The sequence below is a fragment of the Castor canadensis genome, chromosome 15, assembly GCF_047511655.1.
Source record: "Castor canadensis chromosome 15, mCasCan1.hap1v2, whole genome shotgun sequence".
Lineage (NCBI taxonomy): Eukaryota > Metazoa > Chordata > Mammalia > Rodentia > Castoridae > Castor > Castor canadensis.
In genome coordinates, this window is record NC_133400.1 from 12956754 (window position 1) to 12975374 (window position 18621).

The following is an 18621-nucleotide window of genomic DNA, read 5'->3' on the forward strand; positions in this document are numbered from 1 at the left end:
AAAGCCAAGCACTGCCAGAAAACGAAACAAAACAAAACAAAAAAAGAGAGAGAGTAATATATAGTATCTGCCTGTCCCATTACCTAACAAAGATCCTTGACCAGTCTTATTTTATTTATTCCACATTTCCCAAATCCTCTCTTCAAATTGACTTGGAAGAAATCCCAGACGTAATACTTCATTATACCTAAAAAATAAAGTACTTTTTTTAGTATAATCCAGTAGCTTTAGCATTATGTCGATGTCAGGCATTGTTGTCAGAGAATCTTTTAACTAAAGTCTCCTTTTGCATCCCCCTAGTTACTTATATCAAATTGCACATCTTGGAGATGATGATGAAGAACCTGAATTTTCATCTGCCATGCCTCTGGAAGAAGGAGACACATTCTTCTTTCAACCAAGACCTCTCAAAAACCTCGTATTAGTTGATGAATTAGACAGCCTGTCTCCTATTTTGTTTTGCCAGGTGTGAGCCTTTTCAATCACCTTCACAATGACCAGTGCCAGCCAGCTGTTCTTGAATCTCAAATGTCATGAGTTTAAAGTTAAATTCCACATATCTGTGAAATTACCCGTGTGGAAAAGGTGAAGAAGTTAGAAAAGTTAGGGAACCGTAATTAAGATTACTTTTTTTATTAATTTGAAAATCATGTTCAGTATAAGAATTCAAACCACACAAAAGGTGAAAGGTAAAAGTTCCCACAATTGTCTCAACCTTCAACTCCATAGAGGGGGACCATTGCTATTAACCACCTCTTGTGATTGATTTTAGACATTTTCTCTACATTTGCAGTTATATATATGCTTGTGTAGGTTATTTGTTCATATATCACTCAGTTTTTTTGTTAGTGAAAGCAATAGTAAAGTTTACTAGGAAAGGAATACACTTTCAGTAGACTGAAAGTAGGTAATCTCTAGAGAGAGAATGAGAATGACCTCATACTGTATTTCTAATGACCTTTTATCATTTAACAGTATATGTGTATGTACAGCTATATTTATCTCATTTTAATATAGTTCCTTTTTTTATTTTTGGCAGCACTGGGGTTTGAACTCTGGGCCTCATGCTTGCTAGGCAGGCCCTATACCACTTAAGCCACTGTACCAGCCCTAATGAATTTCCATTTAAAATGCTTCACAGTGGACAATTGGAATTAGTCAGCAACAGGAAGTTTTTAAATCACATCTTCATGGAGTAAACTGAAGTGATCCCAGGACAGATACTGTTTCCCACCTACTGGATTTCAATTTTAGCAGCTTGAAGTTTTATCATAGTGATTCCTATATTGCTATAGTTTGAATGACCATTAGGGACTACCTTGCACTTCTGATAGTTTGTGTACTAGGGGAGCATGTCAGCATTCAGGCACTCTCCCTGGTACAAATAACCAGTTTGAAATTAACTGCTTTTAGTCTTCCCTATTGAGAAAATATTAGTCCTGAAAACAAGAGAATGTAAGTGTGGGTAGTTTTTGACTAGTACTGTTTTTCCCTCTTCACTGGAATTTGAAGAAATAATTGTATAAAGTTTGTAGATCAAGAATAAAATTAACCAGAAATTATAGGGCTTCGTAACCTTTTTTTTTTTTTGCCGTGTGTCTACTAGCCTAAGGCATTTGGTTCCATGTGTTTTTGTTTGTTTTTTGTAGTACTGGGTTTTGAACTCAGGACCTATGCCTTGAGCTACTCAACCAGCCCTTTTTTGTGATGATTTTTTTTGAGATAGGATCTCAAGAAATATTTGTCCCGGTCTGGCTTCAAACCGCAATCCTCCTGATCTCTGCCTCCTGAGTATCTAGGATTACAGGCATGAGCCACCAGTGCCTGTAATATTTGTATGCATATGACAGTAAATATAATGGTAGCTAAGATAGCAAAATAGTTTTAAGTTGTGGAGAAGTAATATGTGTGCTTTTTGAATGCTTTATAAATAATAAAATGACACATTTAAAATAGGTAATTTAGGTACCCACCCCTCATCAGTGTTAAGGGTTGCATACAGGCAGAATCTACATGCTCATCTATGTTACAATAGACTTTTGCTGTACAGAGTTAAGAATTTAAATTGTCCATATTTAGCAAAACTACAATCCAAATGATGCATCTGTTTTCACATATTAGTTAGCAAGTAATTTTATTGGAAAAAGAAGCAGATGTCTGGGATACTGATACAAGAACACGTGGCTTCCCCATTTGGTGCCTAAACAGCCATATTATAGGAATACCCATAGATAGGGTAACTGATCTTATGCAGTCTGACAGTGGGCCTGATAAATACAGTTTTGTAGTAGTGATGAGGGTAAATGATAATTTGGGCTGTCTATAAACTTTATTGTAATGTGAATAGTTTATATTGGTGACAAAGTTATGGGTACTGTAAATGTATTTTGTTAACGTATAATTTTAATTGGAACACTAATTTCAGATGGGGGTTATACAGTTCATTTCATTAAATATCCAAGTTCCTTTCCTGACTTAGTAATGGATTTAAGTCTTTTTTGTTTTAAAAACAACTTGTTGCTTCAAGTGGTTTGCTGTCTTTGAACCCTGGGGCTTTTTGTCTTCATATTTCAGAGTTAGTAGCCAAAATAAAGGGTAGTTTGTCTTCTGAGAATCAGAGTTGTATTTGAAAATTTAGCACAAGTAGACATTTTTCCCTCTTGTTCTTTGCAGATAGCTGATTTGGCCAATGAGGACACTCCACAGCTGTATGTGGCCTGTGGTAGGGGACCTCGGTCATCTCTGAGAGTTTTAAGACATGGACTTGAGGTAAGATGGGAATTTCTAGATTCTCTTTAGAATTTGGAGAGAAGTATACACCTGCAATTGATGACTTTACTTTGATGAGGTCAAAGATACATTTAATGTTTCTGTAAAAAAAAAATATGTTTTCTTTTCCTTAGTTCCCTAAAGTTTATAAATTACCAGTTCCTTAACTTGTGAGCATGGTAATTCCAGGCTCACTAGCCATGACATCGAGGGTAGGAAATCTACATGGAAGATTTTACTCCATTTCCTTCTAGTCTTAGTCTTTGTTCAAATATTTCTTTCTTTTGGTAGTGGAAGTAGGATGCACTCTACCACCTAGTTATAACCCCAAACCCTGATATTTTAGTAAATTTATTACTTATTACTACATTGCTGTTTTTTTTTTTTTTAAATCTCTTAATATTCTGTTATTTCACTGAAATGGATAGATTAGAATTTATTATAAATTCTCTATTCTTGGACCTTTTAGGCAATATTGACACTCCAAATTGCCTTCTTGGGCTGGCAGAGTGGCTCAGGTGGTAGAGCACCTGTCTAGCATGTGTGAGACCCTGAGTTCAAACCTCAGATCTGCATATATATGTAATTATATTAAAGGGCTGGGGGCATGGCTCAAGTGGAAGAGCTTAGTTCTATGCTCACTGTAACTGTGATTTGTCTCCTCTTTTGTCAGGTGTCGGAAATGGCAGTTTCTGAGCTGCCTGGTAACCCCAATGCTGTTTGGACAGTACGTCGGCACATTGAAGGTAAGTATCACTTTCCTAATAGTCAAATTTGGGCTTGGGTTCTACTGACATAAATGACTTAAGAGACTTCATTCACAATATTTCTTGATCACTTCACCTAGTACCATAAACCAGAGACTTCTGGCTCAACACCATATTTCTGAGGCTCTTCCAATGAGGGTGGTTAATCTACTAATTCTTTTCATGCAAGGGGGTAAGGGGAAGATAGGGTGACTATTATTCTTTAGTTACATTAACATTTTTGTAAGGCTGTTCTGTGATTTTGAACTTTGTACTGGTTCCATCTGTATAAAGATGTATGGTACGAGGGAAAGTTGTTGGGTTTCATTTTTCTTCAACTGTGTTCTTTTGTCTTGCTCTGGAACCACATGAAATTCAAGGTGGTGTTTTAGGAATTAGGATTTGGTAAAGCCTGTCAATTGCTCAATTCTGCTTATACTTACGGAAAGCAGAGATTGATTGAATGGAATTAGAATTTTAGAGTGATTAGAGAAGAAACAGTAGGGAAGACTGTGAATTCCTGGGTAAGAATGGTTACCTCATCCTAAACTTGAAAGTAATGTGAAAATACATAGTACTGCAACAGCAGGGAAGTCTTATGACAATTGAATTTCAGTTCTATAGAAATAAAACTTAGTTCTCATTTTTCTTTGATTCCTTTGGAACTGAAAGTCCTTTCTGTTCCAAGACCTCATTTTCCTCTTTTCCCCCAGGAATGTGGCATTGATGAGTAAGATCACCCTGGCCAGCGGACAAAGCTTTTTATAGAAAACAGCTCGAATTCTGTCTAATGTTCAGATGTTCTTGTTGAGTAGAACAAATGTAAGGGAGCTGGGAAATGTGTAGGAGGAAGACCTCTTTCTATTAGTAGAATGCTAAATGTTTTTGTGAATTTTGTTTTCATTGTAGTTATTGGAATAGGGTGAGTTGAATTGAAAAGGGAAAAATGAACAGGATATGGTAGGCTCATTAGCTGAGAAAATAATTACTAAATAATCGGTTTTCAAAGATTTCCACATCGTATGTAATGTTTATAGAAAGAATCTGGTCAGTGTTGATGTTTACTTTGGCAGCTGTTGAGTTTGTATGATTGCTCTTGAAAACACTGCCTAGACTGTTTAAATTATAAACATATGTAGAGCTGGGCACTGGTGGCTAATACCTGTAATCTTAGCTATTTGGGAGGCTGATATCAGGAAGATTGTGGTTTGAGACCAGCCCAGGCAAATAGTTTGCAAGACCCCATCTTGCAAACTCAAGCGGTAGAGTGCCTGCTTGACAAGCATGAAGCCTTGAGTTCAAACCCCAGTCCCACCAAAAAAAGGAGAGGAAAAAAAAAAAAGAAAAACAAGCATACTTTGAAGTAACTTAAGTGTTCCCTCTCTTTTTCTTTTAATTATCTTCCTTCTTTCCTTTTTTTTTTTTAAGCAGGATCTCACTATGTAGCCTAGGCTGTTCTGGAACTCCCTATGTAGCTCAGGGACTGAACTTCAAGATCCTCCAACCTCAGCCTCTCGAGTGCTGGGATTACATGTGCTCCCTGGTCTGACTTCTCTTGACTTTTAAAACAGTTTTCTAAATGTTAGACCTGATTTAGGCTTATACAAAAGTTTCTCATTTTTAGGAAGAAGGCAGAAATTCCCAAGGGTTGACTCTCATGATAATAGGGCTGGAAAATGATGGAAGTCTGTGGTTCTTTTAGTGTATATGCTATACTTCATCTCACAGTTATTGAAGTATGCACCTCATATTCAGAGTCATTAACATAGAATCCCTGCCTCAGAACAGTTAACACCTAAAAGGAAAAACAAGGGACTGGTCGTAGCTAGTATGCATAAGGCCGTGGGTTCAATCCCAGCACCACCAAAAATTAAAACAAAATAAAAAAGAAGGCAAGTATGCAAAAACTGTTGTATTATCTGATGTGAAGAAAGTCACAAGCGTGTTGCTACAAGGGGTAGAGGAGTGGGATTGGGACTATATGTTTGAAAATTGGTGAAGGCTCTTGGAAAGTTTGCTAAGTAAATAGTAGAGACAGTATATTATATGAAGGTGTTAGTGGAAGATTTTTCTCCTCTATTAAATCTTACAGCCTAGGAGCGACTGTATCCTGATAATTTTATTCTTTAGGTACCATAATTTGGACAATTATTCATAGCAACAGGCCAGGTTCTTTCTGTTCATTTTCTTTCCAGATACCCCAAATTACTGTTGAGTGAGCATTCCTATATCCACACATACTGCAGTCTTGAGGCAAATACTAACCTTGGCTGGTATTTGGTGATGCATACTACCAATACCAAGCCTTTTTTTCTCTTCCACAGGTGGCTGGTGAAGGTGCTGATCACCACAGGTGTGTACCTACTGCTAGGGTCTACTGTGGGTTCTTATAGTTTACCCAGGGAGAGGGACCTACACAAAATACTGAGGCTGCCCTGATGGCATTTCTCAGAGGGTAACTTTGCAGTTGGATGTGGATGTGTGTTGTGGTGGTACACACCCATCTGCTTGTATATCAGCTGGGAAGCAGGAATTAGTTTTTTTTTTCCCCCACAAATTGTGGAAAATAAAACTGATTCATTTTTACTAGGCTGAAAGAACATGTAGCTAGCACATGTTCTTTGTACATAGCTTCGTACATTCTTGGAGAGTTGTCCATTCCAAGTGTACTGACTGAAAGATCAGGACCCTACGTCCTCACTGTACTGGGGCAAAATAAGTACCAGGTCTTCTGAATATAAAGTGAAAATAAGATACAGGAGGGTAATAATCTGGATGGTGGCTCAGGATACCCTTTGGAGTGGTTTACTTGTTAACCTTTAGATCCTTAGGCAAGGAAAATAGAAGAATAAAGCATTCCCTTCTCTAGAGTACTCTTGTAATGCTCAGACTGGTAGCAGTCTCACTGAATTGAGACCTGCACCCCAAGAGTCTTCATTGAGATATGAACTAATGTTCTTTATGAAACTTGGAATATTTAGAAATAAGCACTGCGGTTATTTACATTTCCTAGTCAATTATGGTTAAAGCTTGGTTTTAATCTGAATGTCAGCTTTTAACCTATCATCTCCGTATGACATAGAGTAATTAATCTGCTGCAGGTCTTCCTAGCTAGAAAATGGAAGTGTGTTTTGTGAGGGAATCTGGTGAAGCAGCTTTTATTTATTTATTTATTGTCGGTATTGGGGTATGAACTAAGGGCCTCCTTTTTGCTAGGCAGGTGTTCCACTACTTCAGCCATACTTTACTTTTTGCTTTAGTTATTTTTCAGATAGATTCTCAAGTTTTTGCCCAAGCTTTAGACCATGATCCTTTTACCTATGGCCTCACAAGTAGGTAGGACCACAGACAGGCATATGCCACCATAATGGCTTATTGAGAGGGGGGTCTTGCTAACTTTTTGCCTGGGCTGGCCTTGAATTGTGATCCTTCCATTCTTCACCTCTTGAGTAGCTAGGATTCAGGCATAAGCCACTGAGCCTGGCTAAAGTAGCTTTTAGACATCAATCATTGATCTCCTGCTTGCTGAATTGTTTAGTCAAAGTATGACCCTATTCAAGGTGACTGAGGATCTCTATTATATGAACCGCTCCTTCCCTCCCATTTCTCTTTGCATGTAAGTTGTATGGTCTCTCTTCTCAAAAACTCCTTTTTCTTCTTGACTAAAGGAAGAGACTGGAAATTGTGGCCAGTTAGAGCACTTTTGTTGTTTGGCTTTAATTTGCTCTGACATAGTTTTCAAGCTATTAAGTTTTAGTCATTGGAACCTGGAAAATGATGCAGTAGTCATATAAAAGTAAGCAATTTCTGTTATTACATGCCAGTTTAAAAATTGAGAGCTGGAGTAACATGTCCAAGTTTGATACTATATTGAGATGAATTTTGGTTTTGTTGTAAACTTTTATTAAGGTACCCATTTCAGGAGCAACCATATCCTAATTCATTGTATGCTTATCAGTAGTGCTTAGTCTTGTACAATGTGTCCAAAGCATTTACTATGTGCTGACATTTGTAACAAATAATCACAAACCAAATATCTTGTCCAGTATTACTCTATGATTTGGAAATTGAAGTCAAACCCCATGGATTCCTGGTCAACCCATTAGAGTATACCCATTGGGAAAGATCATTGGTCCTCCTTTTTAGCCACCCTATAAACATGTTTATTATTAACTAAAACAGAAGTTTTTGTCAAATAGTACTTACTTATCCTTACTGTATGAAGTACTTTTCATAAATTATGTTTATTTGTATTATGAAATGCAGATTGCTACTACCAAATTGATTTTATGTACTATTAGGTCAGAACTCTGCTGCAGACTATTACCGGTGATACATCTTTTCTTGGCCCCTCCTATAAAGAATGCTGATTCTGCTGAACTAATCTGGTAGCTCTGTGTCAGCTGAAACTGATTTGGAGTAATCAAAACCAAAAAATATATTCTTGATGTGGTGGGGTAGACTATCATTATAGCAATGAGCTCTGGCAAGGTTCAGGCAAGCAGAGTTGGTTAACTGCTACTACCTTGTTATTCTGTCCTTTGTTTACCTGATTTCTGGCTAAGGGGGAAAAAAGTGGAGAGTTAATACAAAATGGACATTGTGAAGTAGGAAAATCTCACTCTTTAAAAAAAATGTGCCTTTATTCAACATTTGTCAAGCTTTATGCCAAACATTATGGATGTAGGGACACAGAAACTTTTGTGTTGTAAAGTGGGAAATGGTCTCTAAACGATGGGATCTGCCAGGGGAAACTTTTGGATTTGCCTTTGTACCTTGGATCCTTTGACCTCCTTGAGAAACTTGTTATTGTTTATCCAACTACATTTCATGATGAAAAGCAAATCCTTATAGGATTGCTCATGACCACTGGATTGTTGTATTTTTAAATAGTGAAAAAAATCAAAGAGGTCAAGGACTAATAATGTAAACACTCCTCCTCTCCCATTTCCTGGTTATCTGGTGTTCTTACATCAAACCCAGTGGGACTAGTATTCCCAGTTTCCAATTCTAGAATGACTTACTCTCATGAGGCTTAAGTCTTTGTTTTATTCTTTAGAGCTTGTATTCCTACATTAGCTTCTTTTGGAAGAAGTTGAGGATCTTTCCTGTTACAATGAATACCTCTTTTTAAGAATGGGTTGTGATTGAAGATTTGCATAAAAGTGTTATAGTTTTATTTTTATGTATATAAAATGTATTTAAACTTCCCTCATGCCCCCGGTTTCCTTGTGTTCTCGCTCATATTTCCAGCAAATATCTCAAAAAATATTAGAGGAGGACATTTGTCTATAGGCTGTTGTGGCCCTCAGTTATCTTTGGGGTCATTTTGTGCTCTGTGTGTGTGTGTGTGTGTGTGTGTGTGTTTGTGTTCATTCTACACACAAAAGTGCCTTGGAAGGTTTTTGAAAAGTCTCATTTGGCTTTGAAATTATAATGAGTTCTTCTCTAACCAACTCCTTTCTTTACTTTTCCAGATGAATTTGATGCATACATTATTGTGTCTTTCGTGAATGCCACCCTTGTGCTTTCTATTGGAGAGACTGTGGAAGAAGTGACTGATTCTGGGTTCCTGGGCACCACACCAACCTTGTCCTGCTCCTTGTTAGGAGATGATGCCTTGGTGCAGGTGAGAATTCTCAGAGCTTGCTTACATGTGCAGCTTGCTTTGTCTTTTTTTTGCCCTCATTGTGCTGTAGGCTGCTTATGTTCATGTCTCTCCACCAGACAGCCTTGCTTTTTGGGGAGTGGGGCAGGTACATACTATTTTGTCAACATAAAGTACTGCACTAACAATTAAGTATTATAGGTTTTTACTAACTTAACTACTCAGAGTTTTGAAGCATAACATTTTAGCTTGCCATTTCTCTGTTACAGAGCCCCCATCACTGCTGCTCTCATCTTCATAAAGATTTTATGTGTATTTTATTAATGAGTTTTGAACTTCTTTGAAATTGACATTGTCTAGGGCCTACTAACTCCAGCTGGTGCCTCAAACAGAGTGCCTCCAGGTCTGCTAGGGGTGGGGATTGTTCTGAGTGATGAGTCAAATTGCTAAAGTCAGGTGTCTTTCTTTTACTGACTAGGTATATCCAGATGGCATTCGGCACATACGAGCAGACAAGAGAGTCAATGAGTGGAAGACCCCTGGAAAGAAAACAATTGTGAAATGTGCAGTGAACCAGCGACAAGTGGTGATCGCCCTGACAGGAGGAGAGCTGGTCTATTTTGAGATGGATCCTGTATGTTTTTTTGTTTGTTTTGTTGTTTTATCATTCACTGTGAGACTTAATGTAGAGTCTAGAGGTAAACATGGGAATTTTCATTCAAACACCTAGAATATACTCATAAGAAAGAGAATTGGGGAAGAAAGTGTCCCTTTTCAGAGGGGAAAAAGGAATAAGTGAGATTCTAATAAGAGTTGTGAAACTTTTTTCAGCAGTGAAACGCTTGCTCCCTCTGCACTTTGCACTATACTTTGCCAACGGATATTTGGCATAGATTTCTGCCATCTGAATCCATTGCAGGAATTTTCCTTTTCTTTTTCATGTGGAGGGATATGGAGTATATACATTGTCTTGCTATGACAAAGTTCCTGGTATAGGTGAGACTTCTTAGTTTTTAACCACCATATTTGAATTCCCTTTTCACTCCAAATATAAGCAGTTTCATGTATTTTGCATTTCCTGAGGACTTCGTTGGCCTCGAAAATTTGTGGCATACTGAGTTTGTCAAAGGTCTCTTGATTCTGTTGTTACTTGGATACATTAATTTTGCTTGCAGCTAGCCTGTTGTCTTGGGATCTCAGGTGAAGAAATTCTTGGTCATTGATTATTGTAAAAGGAGTGAGAAGGGGCAAGAAAGAAAGCTAACAATCTTGTTCCTTCACTGGACCTAAGGTTTTGGAATGAATTGAATCATTCATATCTCCCTCTCCCTCTTCCTCTCCCTCTCTCCCTCTCTCCCTCTCTCCCTCTCTCCCTCTCCCTCTCTCTCTCTCTCTTTCCCCCTGTAGTCAGGACAATTGAATGAGTACACAGAGCGGAAGGAGATGTCAGCAGATGTGGTGTGCATGAGTCTGGCCAATGTGCCACCTGGAGAGCAGCGGTCTCGCTTCCTGGCTGTGGGACTGGTGGACAACACTGTCAGAATCATTTCACTGGACCCCTCAGTGAGTGATGCCCTCAACTTCAAGGATCTGGTTGGAATCTGAACATCTGAATCCCTACACTATACCTGTTGCTTCTCATTTTTTAATTTTTTGATTTGTGGTGCTTGGGATCAAACAGAGGGCTTTATGCATGCTAGGCAAATGTTCTACCACTGAGCTACAGTCTAAGCTATACCTGCTGCTTCTTTCATAGCAGCATACCTCAGAAGTCTTGTGTGCTGTGGTTTAAGGATGTTGATCTTGAGACTCTAAATGTTTTTTTAGCATAAGCCTTGAATCCCTTTTGCAGTTAAAACCAAGAACCCTAAGACTGTTTGAAAGGAATTTAATGTTTTCTAGGGACTTAATTGACATTCAGGGAGGTGCCATTTGCTTATTTACTTTTGTCACTATCTACTTTTCCAAAAAGAGGAAAGCAAGATCCTCCCAAAGCTTATTCTGAGGTTTATCCTCCTACCCTTCCAGAACTCACTCCTGTCTGGGCATATTAGGTCATGCCTGTGAACCCAGCACTCAGGAGGCTGAGGCAATGGGATTTTGAGTTGAGTCTAGCCTGTGCTACAAAGTAAGACTTTGTCTCAAAATAAGAAACAAAACAAAGTCTCCTGGGGTTTTTCTTGCCAACAAGAAAGTTCTTCCTTTAATACTAGATTTTTATTTCTTCTCTGGGTATAGTTTGGTTTTGAGGTTTTTTTTGTTTTTTTTTTCACAAATAGGTCATTTCCTGTGTTTTGATTTTTTTTTTTTTTTTTCTCCTCTGTCCCCATTTCTCTCCCCTCTCCCACCTCCAGGATTGTCTGCAGCCTCTGAGCATGCAGGCTCTCCCAGCACAACCTGAGTCCCTATGTATTGTGGAAATGGGTGGGACTGAGAAGCAGGACGAGCTGGGTGAGAGAGGTTCTATTGGCTTCCTGTACCTGAACATTGGGCTGCAGGTAAGATGTCCAGAGGTTGACATTGTTGGTGTTAGGCCTTCTATAGGTTTCACACACTCTTTTGTTCAAATACTGTCATTTTCTGTACCTGTGGTTTCAGATAACCACCATATGAAAAATGAATACTGCTTTTCTGAATTCACTTTTCTTAGCACTTAAATTAGAACAAACCAAGTGTGGAAAAAAGTATTTTCACAAGGTCTTCATACCTGATAAAAATACTTTATGATCACTGTTCTGGGCCCTCAAGAATCATCTGCAGATCTCACAATATTCAGCTTTTTGAAGTGATTACTTCCCAGTTCATAATTGGCACCTGTAGTGATAAATACGATGGCTATTGTTAAAGCAGCTGAGTTTTTCATACCATGAAAAGCAGGAACCTAACAGTAAGATAGTGTCGGGGTTCTTGATTATATATACTTTTTGTAGTCCTTTATGATTCTTTATACAAACACTTCAGTTGCCTTTTAATTTTATTTTCCCATTTAGAAATTGTGACGCATGGACAGAAATTAGACCAATATATCAATCTTCTTTTTCCTAGAATATTTAAGTATGTATGTAAATTTAATGTTTCATGAAATAGATACATAAATTAGACAAAGTTCATCTATGTGCATTTTTAATAGCATTTATTTCTAATATTAGAATTCTATAGTCAGATTAAGATACTGGAAATTGGAAAAGATCAAAAGCTAAATAATAATTACCAACAAAACTACAACTGAAAATAACCATTATCATGTTGGTATATCCTCTTACCCTCTCTTCTGGCATACTCATGTCTGTGACAAAATCATTCCCTTGGTATTCTCATAAACATTTGTTGAAGTAAATCTTTTTCCTAGAGGATTTTAAAGCACATTCAAGATGATAAAATCATTTCATCCGTAAATAGTAGTAATGTACCTCTAACAAATGTTTTCTTTTTAAGGCAGTAATATTATGCCTATCAAATTTAATAATAATTTCCAAATGTCATCTGATGCTTGTTCATGTTACAGTTTTCTCCCCCAAAATGACTTTATAGCTGGATCTCAAGATCTCAGCAAAGCAGTCCACACTTTGCATTTCCTTCATATCTTTTATGTCTCATAACTGTCTCATCCCAACCTTTAAATGTTTAAAAAAATTTTTTTTTCTTTTTTAAGAAACCCAAATGTCTTGTAGAATTTCCCACCTTCTAGACTTAGAAGAATCATTTAAACTGTTGGGTGGATCTAGACGATGACATACATTAGAAATGTGAGAGCTGAGTGTGGTGTGTCACACCTGCAATGCCAGAACTGGGGAAGCTGAGGCAGGAGGATCACCTCAGCTTTAAGGCTGACTTGGGCTGCATAAAGAGACCCTGTCTCAAAAAAAACCCAAAAAGAAAAATATATTTTTGTTTGTTATTTTTGGTGGCACTGGATTGTTTGTTTGTTTGGTTGGGTTTTTTTGCCACGAGGTATGTTTTATTTTTATTAGTCAGACAACTAATTTTCTATAACATCCCATGGCAAACCGGAGATTTTGGCAGTGTGATTGTGAGGAGGAGCAGGGGCTCCCCTCAGAGACCCACAGGCCAGTGGCATTGGAGCATAGTACCCGGGTTCACAGTGCAGCTTGTGGCTCGTGTCCATTTTGCAGGTGGCTCTTTCTCCACTTTACAGGGGTCTCCAAGATGAGGGGTGGGGAATCCTCTAGGCACTTAGGGAATTTCACTCTGCTTTTCCTACTCAGTGATCTCTTTGGTCAGCAGGGTGTTCTTCTCCTGCATCTCTATTTTCTTCAGCTTGGCCTCATCGAAGCTGACGATTTCCCATGTCCAGCTTGTCTGCCATTTCCTTAAAAACAGTTCTTGGTGTCTCGCTCCAAGCCCGGGCTCCTGGTGCTTCCACTCTTGTTGCTGCAGCAAGAGACCGGCACTGGGGTTTTGAGCTTGACCTGACCTCACGCTTGCTAGGCAGGCACTCTACCAGTTGAGCCACTCCACCACCCTTTTTTGTGGTTTTTTTTTTTTTTTTTTTGAGGAACTGGGGCTTGAACTCAGGGCCTACACCTTGAGTCCGCTCCACCAGCCCTTTTTTGTGAAGGGCTTTTTCGAGATAGGGTCTCTTGGAACTGTTTGCCTGGGCTGGCTTTGAACCATGATCCTCCTGATCTCTGCCTCCTGAATAGCTATGAATACAGGCGTGAGCCACCAGTGCCCGCTGTGTTGGTTATTTTTGAGATAGGTTCTCAAGAACTACTTGCCTGGCTGGCTTCAAATTGTAATCCTTCTGGTCTCTGCCTCCTGAATAGCTAGGATTACAGGGATGAGCCACCATCTCCTATCTAGTTTTACTGGATTATTCAACATTTTTCTTTGTGTAAGTCTTTGAAATCTGGTTGTTGGGAACTTTAAACTTAACATCCCATCTCAAGTCTGACTAACCACACATGATTTGGTGTATGTTTGACTAGCACAAACCAAGAAGCTTTTTAGACTCAGATTTAATTATCTGGGGAAAGCAAGAGTAGCTCAGAGGTGGTGCTATTTACTCCCTGTTGCATTACATCAGGACATATGAGATGTCTGTTTGGCCAACTTAGTGCTGTTAGAGTGTTGGTATCAATTCTCTTTTAAAGCTACCCATCAGCTTTTTACTTAACAGCTACTGATACACGATGCCTTGATTGGTTATTTCTTTAGGGGTTGGGAAATGATGGTTTTCTATTTCTTAAATTTAATCAGTTGAAACTCTTCTCTAAAGACAAAATGAAATTCATTTCTTTACTTGCCCAAATATAGTTATGTAGGAAAAAGAATAAATACCTCAATTTTTTTCTCTTTGTTTACCCATTTTCAGAGTTAAGGAATTAGGGACCTAACAATTACCCTGCAGTGAGTTTGGTAGTGGTTCTGTTTTTCTGTGACAGAGTCTTGGTATATGTATCCCAGGCTGATCTTGAACTAGAGGTCCCTGTGCCTCAGCCTCACAAGTTCTGTGATTACAGGAATGTGCCAACATGCCCAGCTGTTCTTCTTTTTTTTTTTAAAGTAACATTGTGAATTTGTGCATTTTTGTGTATTTGTTCTTCAAAGTATCAGTTTTTTGTTTTGTGTTTTTTGTCAGGGGGTCAAACCCAGGGCCTTGCACATGCTAGACAAGCACTCTGTCACTGTACCTCTAGCCTTTGGTTTTTTGACACAGAGTCTCTCTGAGCCCTTGAACTCACTATTCTCATGCCTCTCTGCCACCTGAGTTCTGGGATTACAAATGAACCATACCACACCTGGTTTCGTTTTCTTTTTTTTAAAGATGTTTAATTACCTCATTTTTGGCAAATGGAAGTTCCTTTTTGAAGTTGGTTCCTTTGTTTTATTAATATGACCCCACTATGTTGCCTTGCACAATAAGGTATCCCATATGCATCTGGAACATTTTTGCCTCAGCTTTGAATCAATCATTTATCTTAAGAACCTTTTTCTGTTAGGGAAAATGGGCTTTACAGACTCTAGTCAAATAAGCCTGAATTTTTTCAACTGTAGATTTGTTTTAAAATTACAGAGAATTTAACATACACAATTTACAATTTTTTACAGGATAAGTGTGTTTTTCGCTTAGTTGGTACTTAATAACTGTTGGAATCAGGAAGCAATGAGTGATTTAGTGAAAGAGTGAATGAATGGCTGATTATTAGGATTTTCTTTTTTTTTTCAGTACTGGGGCTTGAACTCAGTGCCTTTACCTTGAACCACTCCACCAGCCCTTTTTTTTTTTCTTTCCTTCTTTCTTTCTTTTTTTGTGTAGGGTTTTCCGAGTTAGGGTCTCATGAACTATTTGCCTGGGCTGGTTTTGAACCATGATCCTCCTGATCTCTGCCTCCTTAGTAGCTAGGATTACAGGCGTGAGCCACCAATGCCTGGCAGGATTTTCTTTTTAAACCATCAAGTCATTTCCTATCATCTGCTGTGAAAGTAGCCAAGGGAGGCTCTTTCATAGCTGATAAGCATCCATCATGAGTGTGGCTTCACTTCTTCCTCTTCTTTTGATTAGAATGGTGTGCTGCTGAGAACTGTCCTCGACCCTGTCACTGGGGACTTATCTGATACCCGCACTAGGTACCTGGGGTCCCGTCCTGTGAAGCTTTTCCGAGTCCGGATGCAAGGCCAGGAGGCAGTAAGTGTTAAAAGGGGGATAGGCAGCACATCAGCTGAGAAAAACTTTGTCGTGTAAGATTTACTCTCACTAATTCTCCAGTATGTATTTGCCTTGACATTAGCTCTATCTTGATTAGTTTCCTGGGTTTCTTAACCTACACTTTCCTAACAGGGAAGTTCCATATCTCCGTAACATTACTTGGTTACAGGGGTTTTGGAATTTTGGTCTTTTTAGCAAAAGACTGGAAATACGACTGGGGATAGCTGGAAACCTCCAATCCTGGGCACTACTAGCCACAAGTGAGCAAGTCAGTTTTATCCCAGGCTTCTAGCAATTTCATGATTTAGTAATGTGAAAGAGATTGAATGCTTTGTAGTTAAGAATTTTAGTGTTGCTGAGTATTGTGCTAGTTCTTAAGTGTTACCTCATTTAATCCTTGCAGCTGTCTTGCCTTTTGATGGTTATTCTTATTTTACACACATAGAAACAAACTTGAGAGAGAGGGAATGATTAACCTAGCCCATGATTTTAGCCTACAGTAAGCCATACTGCCTCTTCTCTAGGCCTCCTTTACTTAGGATGGCCTTTTAATTTTCTAAAATTCCATAGAGTATTCTGTGGACTGAAACTTGGGATTAGGATATTTGGTCAGCTTACCATGTTTGAGCTTTTCTCCAAGCTTGTTAGACATGTTTTTTTCTCTTCAGGTATTGGCCATGTCAAGCCGCTCATGGTTGAGCTATTCTTACCAGTCCCGCTTCCATCTCACTCCCCTGTCTTATGAGACCCTGGAGTTTGCATCTGGGTTTGCCTCTGAACAATGTCCTGAGGGCATTGTGGCTATCTCTACCAACACCCTGAGGTAAGTCCTATGATTGGAGCCTAGCAAGAAGCCTTTTTGCTACGAGTTTAGCCTATGGTTCTGCTAGTGTTGGAGGAAGTTGTGGCGAGATGGCATAGAGCCCACTCCTCATGATTAGACTAGTGTGTTGCAGTTGAAACCTTCATTTGGCTTAAGACTTAAGAGCCTGGGAGCCAAGTTTCGATGTTTGGAGTTTTAGCTTCTGTTTAGACTTTTAGAGCCAAGTTTTAATACTTATTTATCAGTGTAGTCCAGTAAAGATTTTTGGTTTCCATTGGAAGGGCAGTGTCACTTGATTAGTTTTAAAGCAAGTGTTTGATCATGATAACCTTTTCTGACTCTCATATTTGCAGGATTGCATCTTAAATCATGTAGGTTATTTAGGTCATTTGCTTGGAAGTTGATGCAACTATTGTTCATACTGCTAATATTTATTTACTTTGTGAGCACTATATTATATTTGTAGCAAGATAGAAAATAACCTAGTCAGTTTGGGTTTCTCAAGGTTTTGGGGTTTTTATTCCCCTTAAACTTTTAAGTTGGTGAAATTGTTCATGTCCTTGTTGCAATTATTGCTTGTTCACAATGAAACTGCCAATACCTGTTAGTTGTTTCATAGCCCAGGTCCAGGCTGGCCTCAAACTCATGATGCTCCAACCTCAGTCTCTCCTGTTGCTGGGATTGCAGGTGTGCACTACCACACTGGGCAAGCATAGCCTCTTGATAAATCAGTCACTGTTGCTTATCAAGTGAACTTACTTTTTTGCAACAGCTTTTGGGATCTTTTCACAGTCATTGTCTTTTCTCTAACCATCAGTATCTTTATATGCCTTCTCTAGCATATGTGATCTCCTTGCATTCTTCCATGCATTCCTTATAGTTCTTTTTAATCTCAGCATCTGCCCTTGGAATGCTTCCCTCATTTAGGTCTCTGCATGTCAGGATTCTATCTATGTCTCATTCATGGTCCCTAACTCCTGAATTCCTCTAGATTGACAGCCTCTATAGATTTCCACACTGTTTAATAAGCAGACTGTCTCCCACCCCAACAACAAAATCTATCCATCCTAAAGATGGATAAAAGCTGAGTTCTTCATAGTAGTTTAAACACCAGAGTTTGTAATACTAACTGTCAGAATCAATCATTTCTACTTTTTTGGCTGCTTGAATAATGCTGCTATGAGTTTTTGTGTGGACAAAAATTTTCATTTTTCTTCAAAATATACCTGTTAAAAGAGTATAAATGATAGGTCATAAGCTATGTTGTTTAACAACCCCCCCACCTTTTTTTTTTTTTTTTAAATAGTCTGTGGTTTGAACTCAGGGCTTTGTGCTTGCAAAGCCACACCTTGAATCCATTTTGCTCTGGTTATTTTGGAGATAAAATCTTACAAACTGTTTCCCTGGGCTAGCCTCAAACTGTGATCCTCCTGATCTCAGCCTCCCAAGTAGCTAGGATTACAGGTGTGAATCACTGGCACCCAGCATGGTTAATTTTTAAGGAACTATCAGACTGCCTTTCAAAGAGGCTGTACCATTTTACATCTCTACCAGCCAATATACGAGGATTCTAGTTTCTCCACATTATTGAAAAAACTTGCTTTATGGCTTTGATTCTATCCATCTTCATGGATATGAAGTGGTATTTGATGATTTAGATTAGTATTTCTGAATATTTTTTATGTGTTTATTGACTGTTCTTTGAAGTAATGTTTGTTTAGATTCTTTGGCCATTCATTAGTTAGGCTATTGTCTTTATTATTGAATTGTGTGAATCAGTTTTCCATTACTATAACAGAATACCTGAGATAATCAACTTAGAAAAGGTTTGTTTTGGCTAATAGTTTTGCAGGTTCTAGTCCATGGTAGATTTGGGCATGTGGTGAGGCAGCATGTTGTTGTAGGCCATGTGGTTAAGTAAAGAGGTGGAATGAGGTGAGGTCTCACACTCTTCTTCAATGGCATACCTCTAGTACCACTGTGAGGACCAAGTCTGTAACACATG

At 38.6% G+C, this 18621-nt stretch overlaps 1 protein-coding gene and 1 pseudogene across 4 annotated transcripts in view; one reads left to right on the forward strand and one right to left on the reverse strand.

Annotated features, from left to right (window-relative positions):
* The window catches only part of Sf3b3 (splicing factor 3b subunit 3), a 44202-nt gene that overhangs the window by 15058 nt on the left and 10523 nt on the right, over positions 1-18621 (forward strand). For all 4 annotated transcript variants that reach the window (XM_020161639.2, XM_074055672.1, XM_020161640.2 and 1 more), the window contains 9 exons: positions 301-466; positions 2674-2769; positions 3443-3515; positions 8993-9144; positions 9602-9757; positions 10531-10686; positions 11478-11621; positions 15650-15772; positions 16462-16616. In XM_020161639.2, coding sequence (XP_020017228.1) covers positions 301-466; positions 2674-2769; positions 3443-3515; positions 8993-9144; positions 9602-9757; positions 10531-10686; positions 11478-11621; positions 15650-15772; positions 16462-16616 — 1221 coding nt within the window. The remainder of the gene's footprint in view (positions 1-300; positions 467-2673; positions 2770-3442; positions 3516-8992; positions 9145-9601; positions 9758-10530; positions 10687-11477; positions 11622-15649; positions 15773-16461; positions 16617-18621) is intronic.
* Positions 13318-13450, reverse strand: LOC141417324 (thymosin beta-10-like; annotated as a pseudogene).